The sequence below is a fragment of the Taudactylus pleione genome, unplaced genomic scaffold, assembly GCF_031769625.1.
Source record: "Taudactylus pleione unplaced genomic scaffold, aTauple2 ptg000894l, whole genome shotgun sequence".
Lineage (NCBI taxonomy): Eukaryota > Metazoa > Chordata > Amphibia > Anura > Myobatrachidae > Taudactylus > Taudactylus pleione.
Genome location: NW_028285295.1, coordinates 361114 through 375804, shown reverse-complemented (window position 1 = coordinate 375804; position 14691 = coordinate 361114). Strand labels below are relative to the sequence as shown.

The 14691-nt window shown below is 45.3% G+C and overlaps 1 protein-coding gene across 3 annotated transcripts in view; it reads right to left on the bottom strand.

Annotated features, from left to right (window-relative positions):
• EML5 (EMAP like 5) overlaps nucleotides 1–14691 on the bottom strand; it is a 256157-nt gene that overhangs the window by 139970 nt on the left and 101496 nt on the right. For all 3 annotated transcript variants that reach the window (XM_088459090.1, XM_088459091.1, XM_088459089.1), the window contains exons 8-10: nucleotides 13725–13862; nucleotides 12167–12423; nucleotides 3702–3914 (exon numbers count right to left, since the gene is read on the bottom strand). In XM_088459090.1, coding sequence (XP_088315216.1) covers nucleotides 3702–3914; nucleotides 12167–12423; nucleotides 13725–13862 — 608 coding nt within the window. The remainder of the gene's footprint in view (nucleotides 1–3701; nucleotides 3915–12166; nucleotides 12424–13724; nucleotides 13863–14691) is intronic.

The window sequence follows — 14691 nt, the reverse complement described above, 5'->3', positions numbered from 1 at the left end:
CCCACTATGTAACTCTCAGTCTGTGACTTCCTGTATCAGTGTGACAGCAGCCTCATATCACTGCTCTGTGCTGCTGGGGGACCCTGCTCCTCCCACTATGTAACTCTCAGTCTGTGACTTCCTGTATCAGTGTGACAGCAGCCTCATATCACTACTCTGTGCTGCTGGGGACCCTGCTCCTCCCACTATATAACTCTCAGTCTGTGACTTCCTGTATCAGTGTGACAGCAGCCTCATATCACTACTCTGTGCTGCTGGGGACCCTGCTCCTCCCACTATATAACTCTCAGTCTGTGACTTCCTGTATCAGTGTGACAGCAGCCTCATATCACTGCTCTGTGCTGCTGGGGGACCCTGCTCCTCCCACTATGTAACTCTCAGTCTGTGACTTCCTGTATCAGTGTGACAGCAGCCTCATATCACTACTCTGTGCTGCTGGGGACCCTGCTCCTCCCACTATGTAACTCTCAGTCTGTGACTTCCTGTATCAGTGTGACAGCAGCCTCATATCACTACTCTGTGCTGCTGGGGACCCTGCTCCTCCCACTATGTAACTCTCAGTCTGTGACTTCCTGTATCAGTGTGACAGCAGCCTCATATCACTGCTCTGTGCTGCTGGGGGACCCTGCTCCTCCCACTATGTAACTCTCAGTCTGTGACTTCCTGTATCAGTGTGACAGCAGCCTCATATCACTGCTCTGTGCTGCTGGGGGACCCTGCTCCTCCCACTATGTAACTCTCAGTCTGTGACTTCCTGTATCAGTGTGACAGCAGCCTCATATCACTGCTCTATAACCGTATACAATAAGAGTCATTACGAGCCGCAGGGGGTGTAACTGCAGTGACATCATACAGAACGCTGTTACAGAACCGTGTGTGGATCTGTGGGTGCAAACATGAATTAGGATGGAAACGTTTGTGCAAATTACTGGACCTCAACATCTTGCCGACCCTGCGTTCCAGGGTCTCTATTGTGCTGGTTGACATTTTGATTGCCCGGAGCCCACTGTATTGCATTTTAGAGCTGAACTGAAGCTAGGCTATTAGGCCTGTATAGCTTTATACAATTATTACAGCTGTATACGTTTTTTAGAGCTGTATAGTAGATATTAGTGCTGTATAGTAGATATTAGAGCTGTATAGTAGATATTAGTGCTGTATAATAGTTATTAGTGCTGTATAGTAGATATTAGAGCTGTATAGTAGATATTAGAGCTGTATACGTTTTTTAGAGCTGTATAGTAGATATTAGAGCTGTATAGAGGTTATTAGTGCTGTATAGTAGTTATTAGTGCTGTATAGTAGTTATTAGTGCTGTATAGTAGTTATTAGAGCTGTATAGTAGTTATTAGAGCTGTATAGTAGTTATTAGAGCTGTATAGTAGTTATTAGACCTGTATATAGGTTATTAGTGCTGTATAAAGGTTAATAGTGCTGTATAGTAGTTATTAGAGCTGTATAGAGGTTATTAGTGCTGTATAGTAGTTATTAGAGATGTATAGTAGCTATGAGAGCTGTATAGTAGATATTAGAGCTGTATAATAGATATTAGAGCTGTATAGTAGATATTAGTGCTGTATTGTAGATATTAGTGCTGTATAGTAGCTATTAGACCTGTATAGACGTTATTAGTGCTGTATAAAGGTTATTAGTGCTGTATAAAGGTTATTAGAGCTGTATAGTAGTTATTAGAGATGTATAGTAGCTATGAGAGCTGTATAGTAGATATTAGAGCTGTATAATAGATATTAGTGCTGTATAAAGGTTATTAGTGCTGTATAAAGGTTATTAGTGCTGCATAAAGGTTATTAGAGCTGTATAGTAGTTATTAGAGCTGTATAGTAGTTATTAGAGCTGTATAGTAGTTATTAGAGCTGTATAGTAGATATTAGAGCTGTATAGTAGATATTAGAGATGTATAGTAGCTATTAGTGCTGTATAGTAGATATTAGAGCTGTATAATAGATATTAGTGCTGTATAAAGGTTATTAGTGCTGTATAAAGGTTATTAGTGCTGCATAAAGGTTATTAGTGCTGCATAAAGGTTATTAGAGCTGTATAGTAGTTATTAGAGCTGTATGGTAGTTATTAGAGCTGTATAGTAGTTATTAGAGCTGTACAGTAGATATTAGAGCTGTATAGTAGATATTAGAGATGTATAGTAGCTATTAGTGCTGTATAGTAGATATTAGTGCTGTATAGTAGTTATTAGTGCTATATAGTAGATATTAGAGCTGTATAGAGGTTATTAGTGCTGTATAGAGGTTATTAGTGCTGTATAGAGGTTATTAGTGCTGTATAGAGGTTATTAGTGCTGTATAGAGGTTATTAGTGCTGTATAGAGGTTATTAGTGCTGTATAGTAGTTATTAGTGCTGTATAGTAGTTATTAGTGCTGTATAGTAGTTATTAGTGCTGTATAGTAGTTATTAGAGCTGTATAGTAGTTATTAGTGCTGTATAGTAGTTATTAGACCTGTATAGAGGTTATTAGTGCTGTATAAAGGTTATTAGTGCTGTATAGTAGTTATTAGAGCTGTATAGAGGTTATTAGTGCTGTATAGTAGTTATTAGTGCTGTATAGTAGTTATTAGAGCTGTATAGTAGTTATTAGAGCTGTATAGTAGTTATTAGTGCTGTATAGTAGTTATTAGAGATGTATAGTAGCTATGAGAGCTGTATAGTAGATATTAGAGCTGTATAATAGATATTAGAGCTGTATAGTAGATATTAGTGCTGTATTGTAGATATTAGTGCTGTATAGTAGCTATTAGACCTGTATAGACGTTATTAGTGCTGTATAAAGGTTATTAGTGCTGTATAAAGGTTATTAGAGCTGTATAGAGGTTATTAGTGCTGTATAGTAGTTATTAGAGATGTATAGTAGCTATGAGAGCTGTATAGTAGATATTAGAGCTGTATAATAGATATTAGTGCTGTATAAAGGTTATTAGTGCTGTATAAAGGTTATTAGTGCTGCATAAAGGTTATTAGAGCTGTATAGTAGTTATTAGAGCTGTATGGTAGTTATTAGAGCTGTATAGTAGTTATTAGAGCTGTATAGTAGATATTAGAGCTGTATAGTAGATATTAGAGATGTATAGTAGCTATTAGTGCTGTATAGTAGATATTAGAGCTGTATAATAGATATTAGTGCTGTATAAAGGTTATTAGTGCTGTATAAAGGTTATTAGTGCTGTATAAAGGTTATTAGTGCTGCATAAAGGTTATTAGAGCTGTATAGTAGTTATTAGAGCTGTATGGTAGTTATTAGAGCTGTATAGTAGTTATTAGAGCTGTATAGTAGTTATTAGAGCTGTACAGTAGATATTAGAGCTGTATAGTAGATATTAGAGATGTATAGTAGCTATTAGTGCTGTATAGTAGATATTAGTGCTGTATAGTAGTTATTAGTGCTGTATAGTAGATATTAGAGCTGTATAGTAGATATTAGAGCTGTATAGTAGATATTAGAGCTGTATAGAGGTTATTAGTGCTGTATAGAGGTTATTAGTGCTGTATAGAGGTTATTAGTGCTGTATAGAGGTTATTAGTGCTGTATAAAGGTTATTAGTGCTGTATAGAGGTTATTAGTGCTGTATACTAGCTATTAGAACTGTGTAGACTGTATACACTTATTACAGGTGTACAGAAAACATTAGGACCATATTTATGCACAGAATAAAACCACATCAGAAATTACCTTTTCTCAGACAGGGATATCGGAAAAGTTTCACTATTCCATAATCATCAGCAGTCACCAGAACCTGCCCAGGATAATTTGCATCTACAGAGTTGATTTCATAAGTATCAGAATATTTGGGGCCAATCCCATTGACTTCCAAACCGGTAACACACGTCCACCTGGCCCACTGCACCCCTTTCAGTTCCTCCCTGTTGGAGACCTCCTTCCCCCCTGGAAACGAAATGAAACAATGTTGTAACAGACAGAATGGGGCACAATTATGTGGCACTACGGAGGTGACTCTACAAACACCCAATAAAGATAGGAAAATGTCATTCTTAATTATTAAAGTCAGGATCTGTTATAAATATCTAGTCCTCCGTTAGTTGTCAGCGGGTTCTCGATACAAAAACAAAAGGGGAAAAACATATGAGATCTGTAACCGTACTGGCAGCAGCATTAATGCAGAATAAACAACAGAGCTAAAGTAAAGGCACAGAGTGCTGTGTCTACCGATGTCATGTAGGCACCATCACACTTAGCTGGGTACACCATAGAGGACCCGGTAGCCCTGCAGATGGTCAGGGTGATTTACCATCGCTCTGCACCTTGCATTGCCGGTGCACACTACCCGATATAATGAACGATGGAACGATACCTTCTTCCATCCTTCATTACACTGTACAGCCACTCATACGATATTGTGCAGCACAGCCAGTCACACGATATCGCATGCGACCCGCGGGAACGTGCAATTACGGGTACACATTAAATAATATATTGTTCCGATCTGCTTTAAAACGATATATCGTCTGTGTACCCAGCCTGAGTAGGCTACCTGCAAAAAGGAAGTTTCCCCCGAATGTATGTAGCCGGGGACCGAAACAGCTATCGGAGAAATCTCCCATGTTCAATTGCAAAAGAACCCACCATAGGATTCTAAAAGGGCTGCGCTATTGTGAAACTTACCAAGCGCCGGAATGAGTAGCAATCCCGACCTTGGCCCTGATGGTTATTTCCAGAAACCGATAGCTGCTGTAGACTATAAGCTGTTCGGCACAAAAAAATTAGAGATATGGTAAGAACTTAGCTTTGTTATCTCTCTTTCTTCGAAGTCCATAGGGTCCACAGGGTTGACCTTGGGGTATAGGTTGGGAACCAAATCCAGGCACCACGCAGTTAAAGCTTTCAGCTCCCAGAATGCACTGGGTCCACTCTCCCTATAACCCCACCACCAAGCTAGAGGCACCTCAGTTGTAAGTAGCCAAAGGCTGGAGGAGGAAAGAAAGAGAAGACTGGAACACTCAAGAACCATACTCACAGAGAAGGAGACGGGAAACCGGTGACCAGTAACACAGCCCATATGAAGCCAGGTGTATCAGGGCGGGTGCCCTGTGGACCCTATGGACTTCGAAGAAAGAGAGATAAGAAGGGTAAGTTCTTACCATCTCTCTTATTTTCTTCTTCAGGGTCCATAGGGGGTCGACAGGGTTGACTTTGGGGATGTCCCAAAGCAGTCCTTGTAAGGGTGGGGACACTCCTGTGCTGAGAGGAGAATCCGTCGCCCAAAGGAAGCATCCTGAGAGGCAAAGGAATCCAATGCATAGAACCTTAGAAAGGTCTGGACAGAAGACCACATGGCCACTTTGCAAGGCAGAACAGCCGAGGCGCCACAGCGAGCCGCCAACAGCCCGAGTAGAATAAGCATCAACAGAAACAGAAAGGTCTTCCTAGGTGTAGGCCCCTGAGATAGTCATACGAAGCCATCTAGACAATGTCTGTTTATTGGCCGGCCATCCTTTCCCGTGAAATCCATAGACCACAAATAAGGAGTCTGATTTCCTGAAGGAACCTGAACGGACCACGGAAATCCAGAGAGGAAATCCTGAATAATATGGAACTTAAAAACCACTTTAGGAAGAAACACAGGGTAAGTGCAACTCACAACCCTGTCTTGGTGAAATATCCAGAAGAGGGAGCCACATGAGAACGCTCCCAATTTCCGACAGTCTCCTGGCAGATGCAAACGCCATAAGAAACAGAGACTAAGCCATAAACCACGTAAGGGCTATTAAAACTAGAGGTTCAAATGGAGGCACCAGGAGGGCATGAAGAACCACTGTCAAATCCCAAGGAGCCCCTAGGGGAGATAAAGGGAGGTAGAATCCAGAAAACACCCTAAAGGAGAGTTTGGATACTAGAGAGTGGAGCAATTCCACATCCGAACCATAATGACAGTGCAGAGACCCCCACTTCACGGAGGCCAGGCGGAGGGCTAGACCCAAGCCAGCTGGAACTTCTGGAAATCCTAAAAAAACCTGAGGATCGTAGCTACAGGTACGATACCATAAGAATTATGTATGCCACATTCTGTGGTAGATCCCAGCAAAAGCTGGCCTACGCGCTCTAAACACCCAGATGATGACAGAGCCAGGGAAGCCTTAGGACCACAGTAGGGACGCAGTCAAAGACAAATTATCCAAGTGCAGGGAAAGGCAAGGACCCTGAGACAACAGGTCCGGATATGGAGGCAGCAGGAACGGAGTGTCGATGGAGAGACTCTGAAAATCTAAGTATCAGTGACATCTGTGTCAATCTGGAGCCACCAGTAGGACAGTACCTCAGTCTCGATTGAACTTCCAAAGAACTCTAGGAAGAAGGGGGACCGGAGGAAACAGGTACACAAATTGGAAGGACCACTTCACTGACAACACGTCACCGAAGGTTGCATCAGTACCTCTGGTTTTGGACCCTAATACCGGCAGTGTGTGATAGAGTCAGGATGCCATGAGGACCACCTCTGGGAGGCCCTCTCTGCTCACTAGAAGAGACCAGTCCCCGGGATGCACATCGTGACGGATGAGGAAGACCGCTTCCCAATGGAGAACTCGCGGAATGAACACTGCAGAGATGGCCAGGAGGAGACCCTTGGTCTATGTCAGAATGTGTGACATTCCTGTCAGTGCTGCCCAACTACGAGTGTCTCCTAGATGTAAGCCACTGTTGTGACATCATCGGACTGAACCTTTACCGGTTTACCTTGAAGTATGTGTTAGGCCAGAGCGAGGGCCCAAGACAGCTTGAAGTTCCATTAAGTTGATTGGCAGGGCGAAATCGACAGAAGTCCCACTGCCCCGAAAGGGGTGCAGACCGGTCACTGCACCCCAGAGACTGGCCCCATTGTAAGGACTAACCTACTTGAGATGACCATAGCCACCCAGATAGAGACAGACGCACTTCCGGAGAGAGCATCATCGCCTGAACAGTGATCCGATGGAGAAACCCGTTCCACCTGGAGAGGATCAGTTTTTGCAAAGGCCTGGAATGGAGCATATTCCACCCTTCCTAAGGTGGACACCCTGGATTCCAGAAACCGCATTACAGAGTGTAATGACAATTGTCGACTGTGGAGACATCCGCGCACTCTTAGTTGAAGAGTGGAGATCTTGTCTGACGTCAGAAGGATTCTCCGATTCTGAGAATCCAGCAGGGCTTTCAGATGAATCATGCCCTGTGAGGGTATTCAGGGACGACTTTTTCCCAGTTGATTAACCATTGGTGCTTTGGAAGGAAAGCAATGGTTAACTGGAAATGGCTTTAAAGTACCTTGGTGATCCTGCTAAGAGCAGGAGGCTGTCCAGATACTGGAGCAGTTGGATACCCTGAACAGGTGGGCTGTCATAAAAGCCTTAAATCTGGTAAACCTCGGTGGGGCTGTGGACAGTCCAAAGGGCAGAGCCCGAAAATTGGAAGTGTTGCTGTGGCACAGCAAACCTGAGCTAACGCTGATGAGAGGGCTCTATAGGTACCTGTAGGTACGCAACCTGAATATCCAGCGATACCATAAAGTCCCCAGGTTCCATAGCTCGGATGATGGGGTGTAGGGGTTCCCTCCTGAACTTAGGCACAGTTAGTAATTGGTTCAGGGATTTGATATAGAGGATGGGCAAATGAGGACCATTCGGCCTCTGCACCAGAAAGATAGTAAAATAACCAGTCCCTCGCTGATAGTGGGGCTGGCATAACTACCCCTGCTTACTGCAAGGACTGTATAGCTTTCTGGATTTGTAAGGCCTTGCTCGAGTCTGAAGAAGGGCCCGTGTAGCAAAACATGTGGGGAGGAGGTCTGAGCAATGAGAGAGCATACCAGTGAGCGACTTCAACCCAAGCATCCGTGGTGACTTGACACCAGCACTGGGCGAACTGAAAGAGTCGGTATCTCACTCTGGTATCCCCCAGATGAAGACGTGTCTCGTCAGGCTGAAGGTTTATCCTTAGGGTTAGTAGCAGGACGTCTGGGTGTCCAGGCCTGCTCGGTACCGGGTATGACTGCCCTAGAGGAGGCCGACAGCCTAAGAAAAGACTGGCCTTTAGGCTGTCCCTGAGGACAAAAAGACTTAACAGATTTAGTCCGAGGCCTTGTAGTGGGAGTAGCTGAAGGCGGAAATTTGCCGTTAGTGATATCACCAACGTTGCTACAATCTTGTCAAGGTCAGTACCAAACCAGATCTCCCCAATATAGGGTATCCATTTTAAGGCCTATCTTGGAGTCCACCACTGCCTTCCATGAGCGCAGCCATAGGGTATGGCGGTGGATACAGTCGCAGCCGAAACCCTGAAAGTTAGGAGACTGGCATCCAATGTTGTTACTCCAACATATGAAACTGCATTTTGAATGTAATCAACGAAAGGTCTCTGATCCCCAGAAGTTTTTGAGGGAAAAAGTTCTACAAATGCATCAGCCCAGCAGTCAATAGCATTAACCACTCATTCTATAGCCATGGTTGGACGGGTAACAGCCCCTGAAAGCAAGTATAATGATTTCAGGCAAAGCTACCACCTACGGCTCCGTAGAATCCGTCCGGACAGGAATGGGAGGCATAGTAATGCTCTTAATGAGACGAGTAACATGAAAATCCACCCCAGGAGGTGATTCCTATTACTTGCAATGACCCTCAGGGAATGGGAAACATGACGCCAAACGCTTTTGTGATATCTCTTATCTGGCGATAGTCAGACCCCCGCCATGTGATCCACCCACTGGTCAGATGGGGAACACAGCCGAAGACAACTTAATGCTGAAACTGAGGGTGATTTGATTTAGGTGCAACATCTATAACTAGGATGGGCCTGACCGCCAGCACCAAAGCAGGGATAATAATACTTGTGTTAGGCTCCCCCTCGTGTGAGGGGGATATGAGTCCGATACATCATCCAGTTCACCCTTGGCAGACGATCTATGTTAGACAGCAGTGCAGACTGGGAAGTAACCACAGGGGGTTTATTACGCCATTTTGTGTACCGTAGAAACGGCATCCACCCAGGGTGGCCGTTTTGGTAATCCCTGCAAGGGAAATGACAGACTGTTGTGGTACCTGAGGGAATTGCATGTACTATGAAAAACCCGAGCAATAGTCTGTCACAGGGGTAAACCGCAAGAAACTGCGAGATACCCTGAGATGAAAGGGCAGCATGTTGAAGTAACCCCAAGTGAGTTACAACAATGGGGGCCCCCAGGCGATCCGCAATGGAGGCCAGGGTCTTGAGAAACAAACCGCCCAAGTCCTGTAAGGGGCCCGGCACCTGATGGCATCGTATACATAAAGCTTTCTGAGTCAAATCCTCCGTACTCATACCTGCAGCACATGACTTGCAGGATAGCAAAAATGGGTGCAGTATCACGCTCTATCTCCTGGTCAGACCTATCTGACTAACCATCCTCGTGGAAGTAACCAGCAGCGCTATACTGGTCCTGACTGACGCTAAGATTAGCTGCAGGGACCCATTATCAGCGTATGCAACACACAGTTCCATCTAATATATGGCAACGTGCAGCACGCAACAGTATGTGACAAACCTCACAAATATTGACAAGTATATATATGTGAGGTCTCAGACCCACCCTAGGCACACCTGTATTAGGGCAAATTGTAAAGAAAAGGGATAGATATACACTGACAGGTGAGAGAATAAAGCACAGACAGTCAGCGCTAGCATAAGTCACATACAATGCAGATATATACATATATACATAAACATGTCATATAATATACTGGAAATGGCACTACATTCAACTGCCCAGATTCAGTGTCTGGGAAGGCTACAACGCTGTGTACACTGACCTAAATGTGAAGTACGCAGGGGGTCTGGACCAACTACCGTCCTAGGAGATCTGCGTTGCACTAGAGGAAAATGGCCGCTGGAGACCTCAGAGGAAGCGTGGCCAACGGAGGAAGCAGCTCAGGGACGCCAGACCTTGCGCTGGAAAGGCGCGCTGAGCTGAGGGGAGGAGCCGCTGAACAGGGAAGGCTGCCTCCCTTGGCCGGCTATTAACCCCCGGGACGCCGGCTCCCGTTGCCGATCGTTAAGTCCCTGGTGGTCTAGTGGACACGCGGGGTATGGGGGGAGCCCGCCGCCACTAGCAGCGCCTCCGATCTGTCCCCAGAGACAATAGACTGCAGAAATGCACTATCACCGGAAGCGGTGATCCGCAACCTTACCTGATCCGCGTTGATCCGGCCGCACACCCACAGAATCCGGCTAGCACAGACTCGGGGGTCCCGCCGAGATCCCCAGATCTGTACTAGCGTCGCTGTACCAGCGGGACGGCAGCTTGGACGTAAAATGGAAAGTCTGCAGCTGCCGCTGTGAAGAGTCAAAAGTAAAGTAAAACTAATCACTCATAAAATAAAAATTAGCTTAGGGGCTGGTGATCAGCCCCCCCTGCGATAACGGTGACCCGACTCCAGCCGGGCACCTACTCAAACTGAGGTGCCTCTGGCTTGGGGCGGGGTTATAGGGAGAGTGGACCCAGTGCATCCTGGGCGCTGAAAGCTTTAACTGCGTGGTGCCCGGATTTGGGTCCCAACCTATACCCAAAGGTCAACCATGTGGACCCCCTATGAACCCTGAAGTAGAAATATCCGGGAGAGAGATCCGTAGGATGTCCCCCAGGCAATGACCGTCTCCGCATGCGCAGATAGCTGAGGCGACCACTTCCCTTCTTACACACCGGAGGGACGGCCTCCGTTCTATGTGTTATTTTTTTAAAACATTATTGTGATCCTCAATTTAATATTGCCGCTTTATAAATCAGCACTCCTCACATTATATTACTGATCCGGCATTCTCCCTGTACAGTCAGCGCTCCTCACATTACATTACTGATCCGGCATTCTGACTGTACAGTCACCGTTCCTCACATTACATTACTGATTCGGCATTCTCCCTGTACAGTCAGCGCTCCTCACATTACATTACTGATCCGGCATTCTGACTGTACAGTCACCGTTCCTCACATTACATTACTGATTCGGCATTCTCACTGTACAGTCAGCGCTCCTCACATTATATTACTGATCCGGCATTCTCCCTGTACAGTCAGCGCTCCTCATATTATATCACTGATCCGGCATTCTCCCTGTACAGTCAGAGCTCCTCACATTATATCACTGATCCGGCATTCTCCCTGTATAGTCAGAGCTCCTCACATTATATTACTGATCCGGCATTCTCCCTGTACAGTCAGAGCTCCTCACATTATATTACTGATCCGGCATTCTCACTGTACAGTCAGCGCTCCTCACATTATATTACTGATCCGGCATTCTCCCTGTATAGTCAGAGCTCCTCACATTATATTACTGATCCAACATTCTCCCTGTACAGTCAGCGCTCCTCACATTATATTACTGATCCGGCATTCTCACTGTACAGTCAGCGCTCCTCACATTACATTACTGATTCAGCATTCTCCCTGTACAGTCAGCGCTCCTCACATTACATTACTGATCCGGCATTCTCCCTGTACAGTCAGCGCTCCTCACATTACATTACTGATCCGGCATTCTCACTGTACAGTCAGCGCTCCTCACATTATATTACTGATCCAGCATTCTCCCTGTACAGTCAGCGCTCCTCATATTATATCACTGATCCGGCATTCTCCCTGTATAGTCAGCGCTCCTCACATTATATTACTGATCTGGCATTCTCCCTGTACAGTCAGCGCTCCTCACATTACATTACTGATCCGGCATTCTCACTGTACAGTCAGCGCTCCTCACATTATATTACTGATCCGGCATTCTCCCTGTACAGTCAGCGCTCCTCATATTATATTACTGATCCGGCATTCTCCCTGTATAGTCAGCGCTCCTCATATTATATCACTGATCCGGCATTCTCACTGTACAGTCAGCGCTCCTCACATTACATTACTGATCCGGCATTCTCCCTGTACAGTCAGCGCTCCTCACATTACATTACTGATCCGGCATTCTCCCTGTACAGTCAGCGCTCCTCATATTACATTACTGATCCGGCATTCTCCCTGTACAGTCAGCGCTCCTCACATTACATTACTGATCAGGGATTCTCACTGTACAGTCAGTGCTCCTCACATTATATTACTGATCCGGCATTCTATTTGAACAGTCTCAGATTATAATTACTGTACCAATGGGGAAACTGATGATACAAACCTGGCATTCTAAAGATCATTCTTTTCCCGCTGCCATCATTGGTCTGTAGATATTTACTGTCTGAAGACCAATCCATGTGTGTGATGAAGGTTACGGAACCCATGCACTCTCCGACCTTTTTGTATCTCTGAACGACCCCATAGATATCCACACAGCTATCATTTGATCCCACCGCAAGGAAGTTCCCATCCGGAGAGTATTTCAGCTCATGGATTGCTTCTTTCCTGTCCTTAATATGCACAACTTCAGTCATGTCCCTAAAGAAAGAGATAGGAAGAGACATTCAGAGACACATACTGTACGATTGTTAGAGGCCACCGTACTAAGAGCCTGATTCAGACCAGGTCGCAAGGCTGCGTTCGCATGCAGCCGTACACAGCCAAAGTATGCAAATCCCGCGATCGTTAACAAGACATTAGCACGCTCACTATGTTTTGCCGTGCAATCGCGGTATGAAATTAGACACCCACCAGCCTGACACAAGACGCCCACTTTCCCTTAGTAACAAACGTCATCTCCAGGAAGTGTATTATACAATCGGTAACATCGGATGACCTCGGACCCATACCCAGCATAGTGGCTGACCCTACCCTACCGCAAGCACTGCGAGTGCTGCGGTGTTTAATTGAGCCATGTGATGTGTACTCTGACGATGAGTCTTAATTATGCACGCCCCTGAAATGGCGTTCCAACGCACAGACATGCCTGCGTTCGCACCATCACACCCCCCGTTACCGTCGACCACCCGCTGTCACCACCCACAAACGGCACGTCCTGTCACTCATGCTTGCGGAGCAACTGTGTACAGGCTGGCTGTGAACGCTTCCCGATCGCATTGACTGGTTCGCGCACTGCGTATTGTAAGCATGCGCAGATTGCAAACATAGGCTGCGTGCGAACGGGTCTGACTCAGGCCCTAAACGCAGTCATGGCTTGTACATAACAATACAATTCTTTGTGCTAAAATGTACGATCAAGACACAAGAAATTATTAATAAACTATCTATTGGAATCTGTATGTAAATGCCAATCTATCCTTGTACCTTATTTAATCATTACTTGGAACCAGTTTTTTAGATCAGTGGTTCTCAAACCTGGCCCTCAGGACCCCAAACAGTGCATGTTTTCCAGGTTACCTAGCTGGAGCACAGGTGTATTCATTACTGACTGACATACTTTAAAAGATGCACAGGTGGAGCTAATTATTTCACTTGTAATTCTGTAAGGAGACCTGGAAAACATGCACTGTTTGGGGTCCCGAGGACCGAGTTTGAGAACCTGTTTTTTATACAATAAATTATTGGGATGAAGGTAAAAATTTGATACAATTTTAAGTTAAATGCCTTGAAATAGATAAATATTCTCTATAGACAGCCTGTATAAGATGATCCGACACCAGAGAATCTCCCGCCGTTGTGGAACTTTACGTTTAGATCTGTGATTCAGCAGCTGAAGAGTCACAGGTTGCCTTGAGCGAAACATACATTCAATGTACTGCCCAATGTATGTAAGCTACGGGAGAGCTGGGCCGGCTGCCTATATCACTACAATACGTCACCTGACTCTCAGCACGGTAAACGATCCATCCTTCATCCCTAGTGCTAGATGGATGCCATCTGTACTGACAGCTGCACAGCGGATGGGTTCCTCCATATTACAGCGAGCAATGAGAGCATGATCTACCAGGCTCCAGATCCTACGGTATAAGGTAACAGTGAGAGAGTAACAGGTTAGTACATTACTACAGATCACATTACAAGACGTGGAATTCCTCGCTCTGACTAAACACCTGTATATACTTTCGTGCTGGTACAATATGCAGGTACGGAGATGTCCAGTAAGAGAAAGGCGTGATGCATGCATGGAAAACCATTAAGAGAAGTGTACTAACCCCGGTGCCCAGTCACCTGCTCCCAGGGTCTGTAACCCACGACAACCAGATGTTTACATTCATTCTCTAAGCTGTACTACAATAATGATACTTAGACTCTCACTATGCTGTAAGTCAGGACATTTATAGGATTCGGAACTTTGCGACAAAGCCAGTCTGTATTCAGCGCAAAACATCTTTTGGTCCGTTTAGAAATAAACGTCCAACACTTTTTAATACTGTACTAGAGAGATTAAATGGACGTGCAGCCCCCGAATGGGCCCGTGGCCAGACACATTTCTGCCAATAGTTATGCTAATGTAATGCGGTTTGATGAAACATTTTGACAGCTTAATAGAAAAGGCCTTTTCAGGAAACTGGAATTTTAGTTAATGAGCCAAGTACTCTGATTTCATTAGCTAGAAAGCCTTTACCTGGAACACTGGATGGAGATTGGAAATAAAAAACCTGTCTCCATTTTTCCTGTCTCAGCAAATCATGGAAACGCTGCAGTGAGGGGGAACCAGAGAAAGTGACCCGTGTACGGGAGATAAAGACGCTTCATTGTCATATGGCGGCCAGATTAAAATACAGTACTGTGCATGCTCCCTCGCCAAAGTCACTGCGTCATACGTCTCGCAGCTGCATCCACACT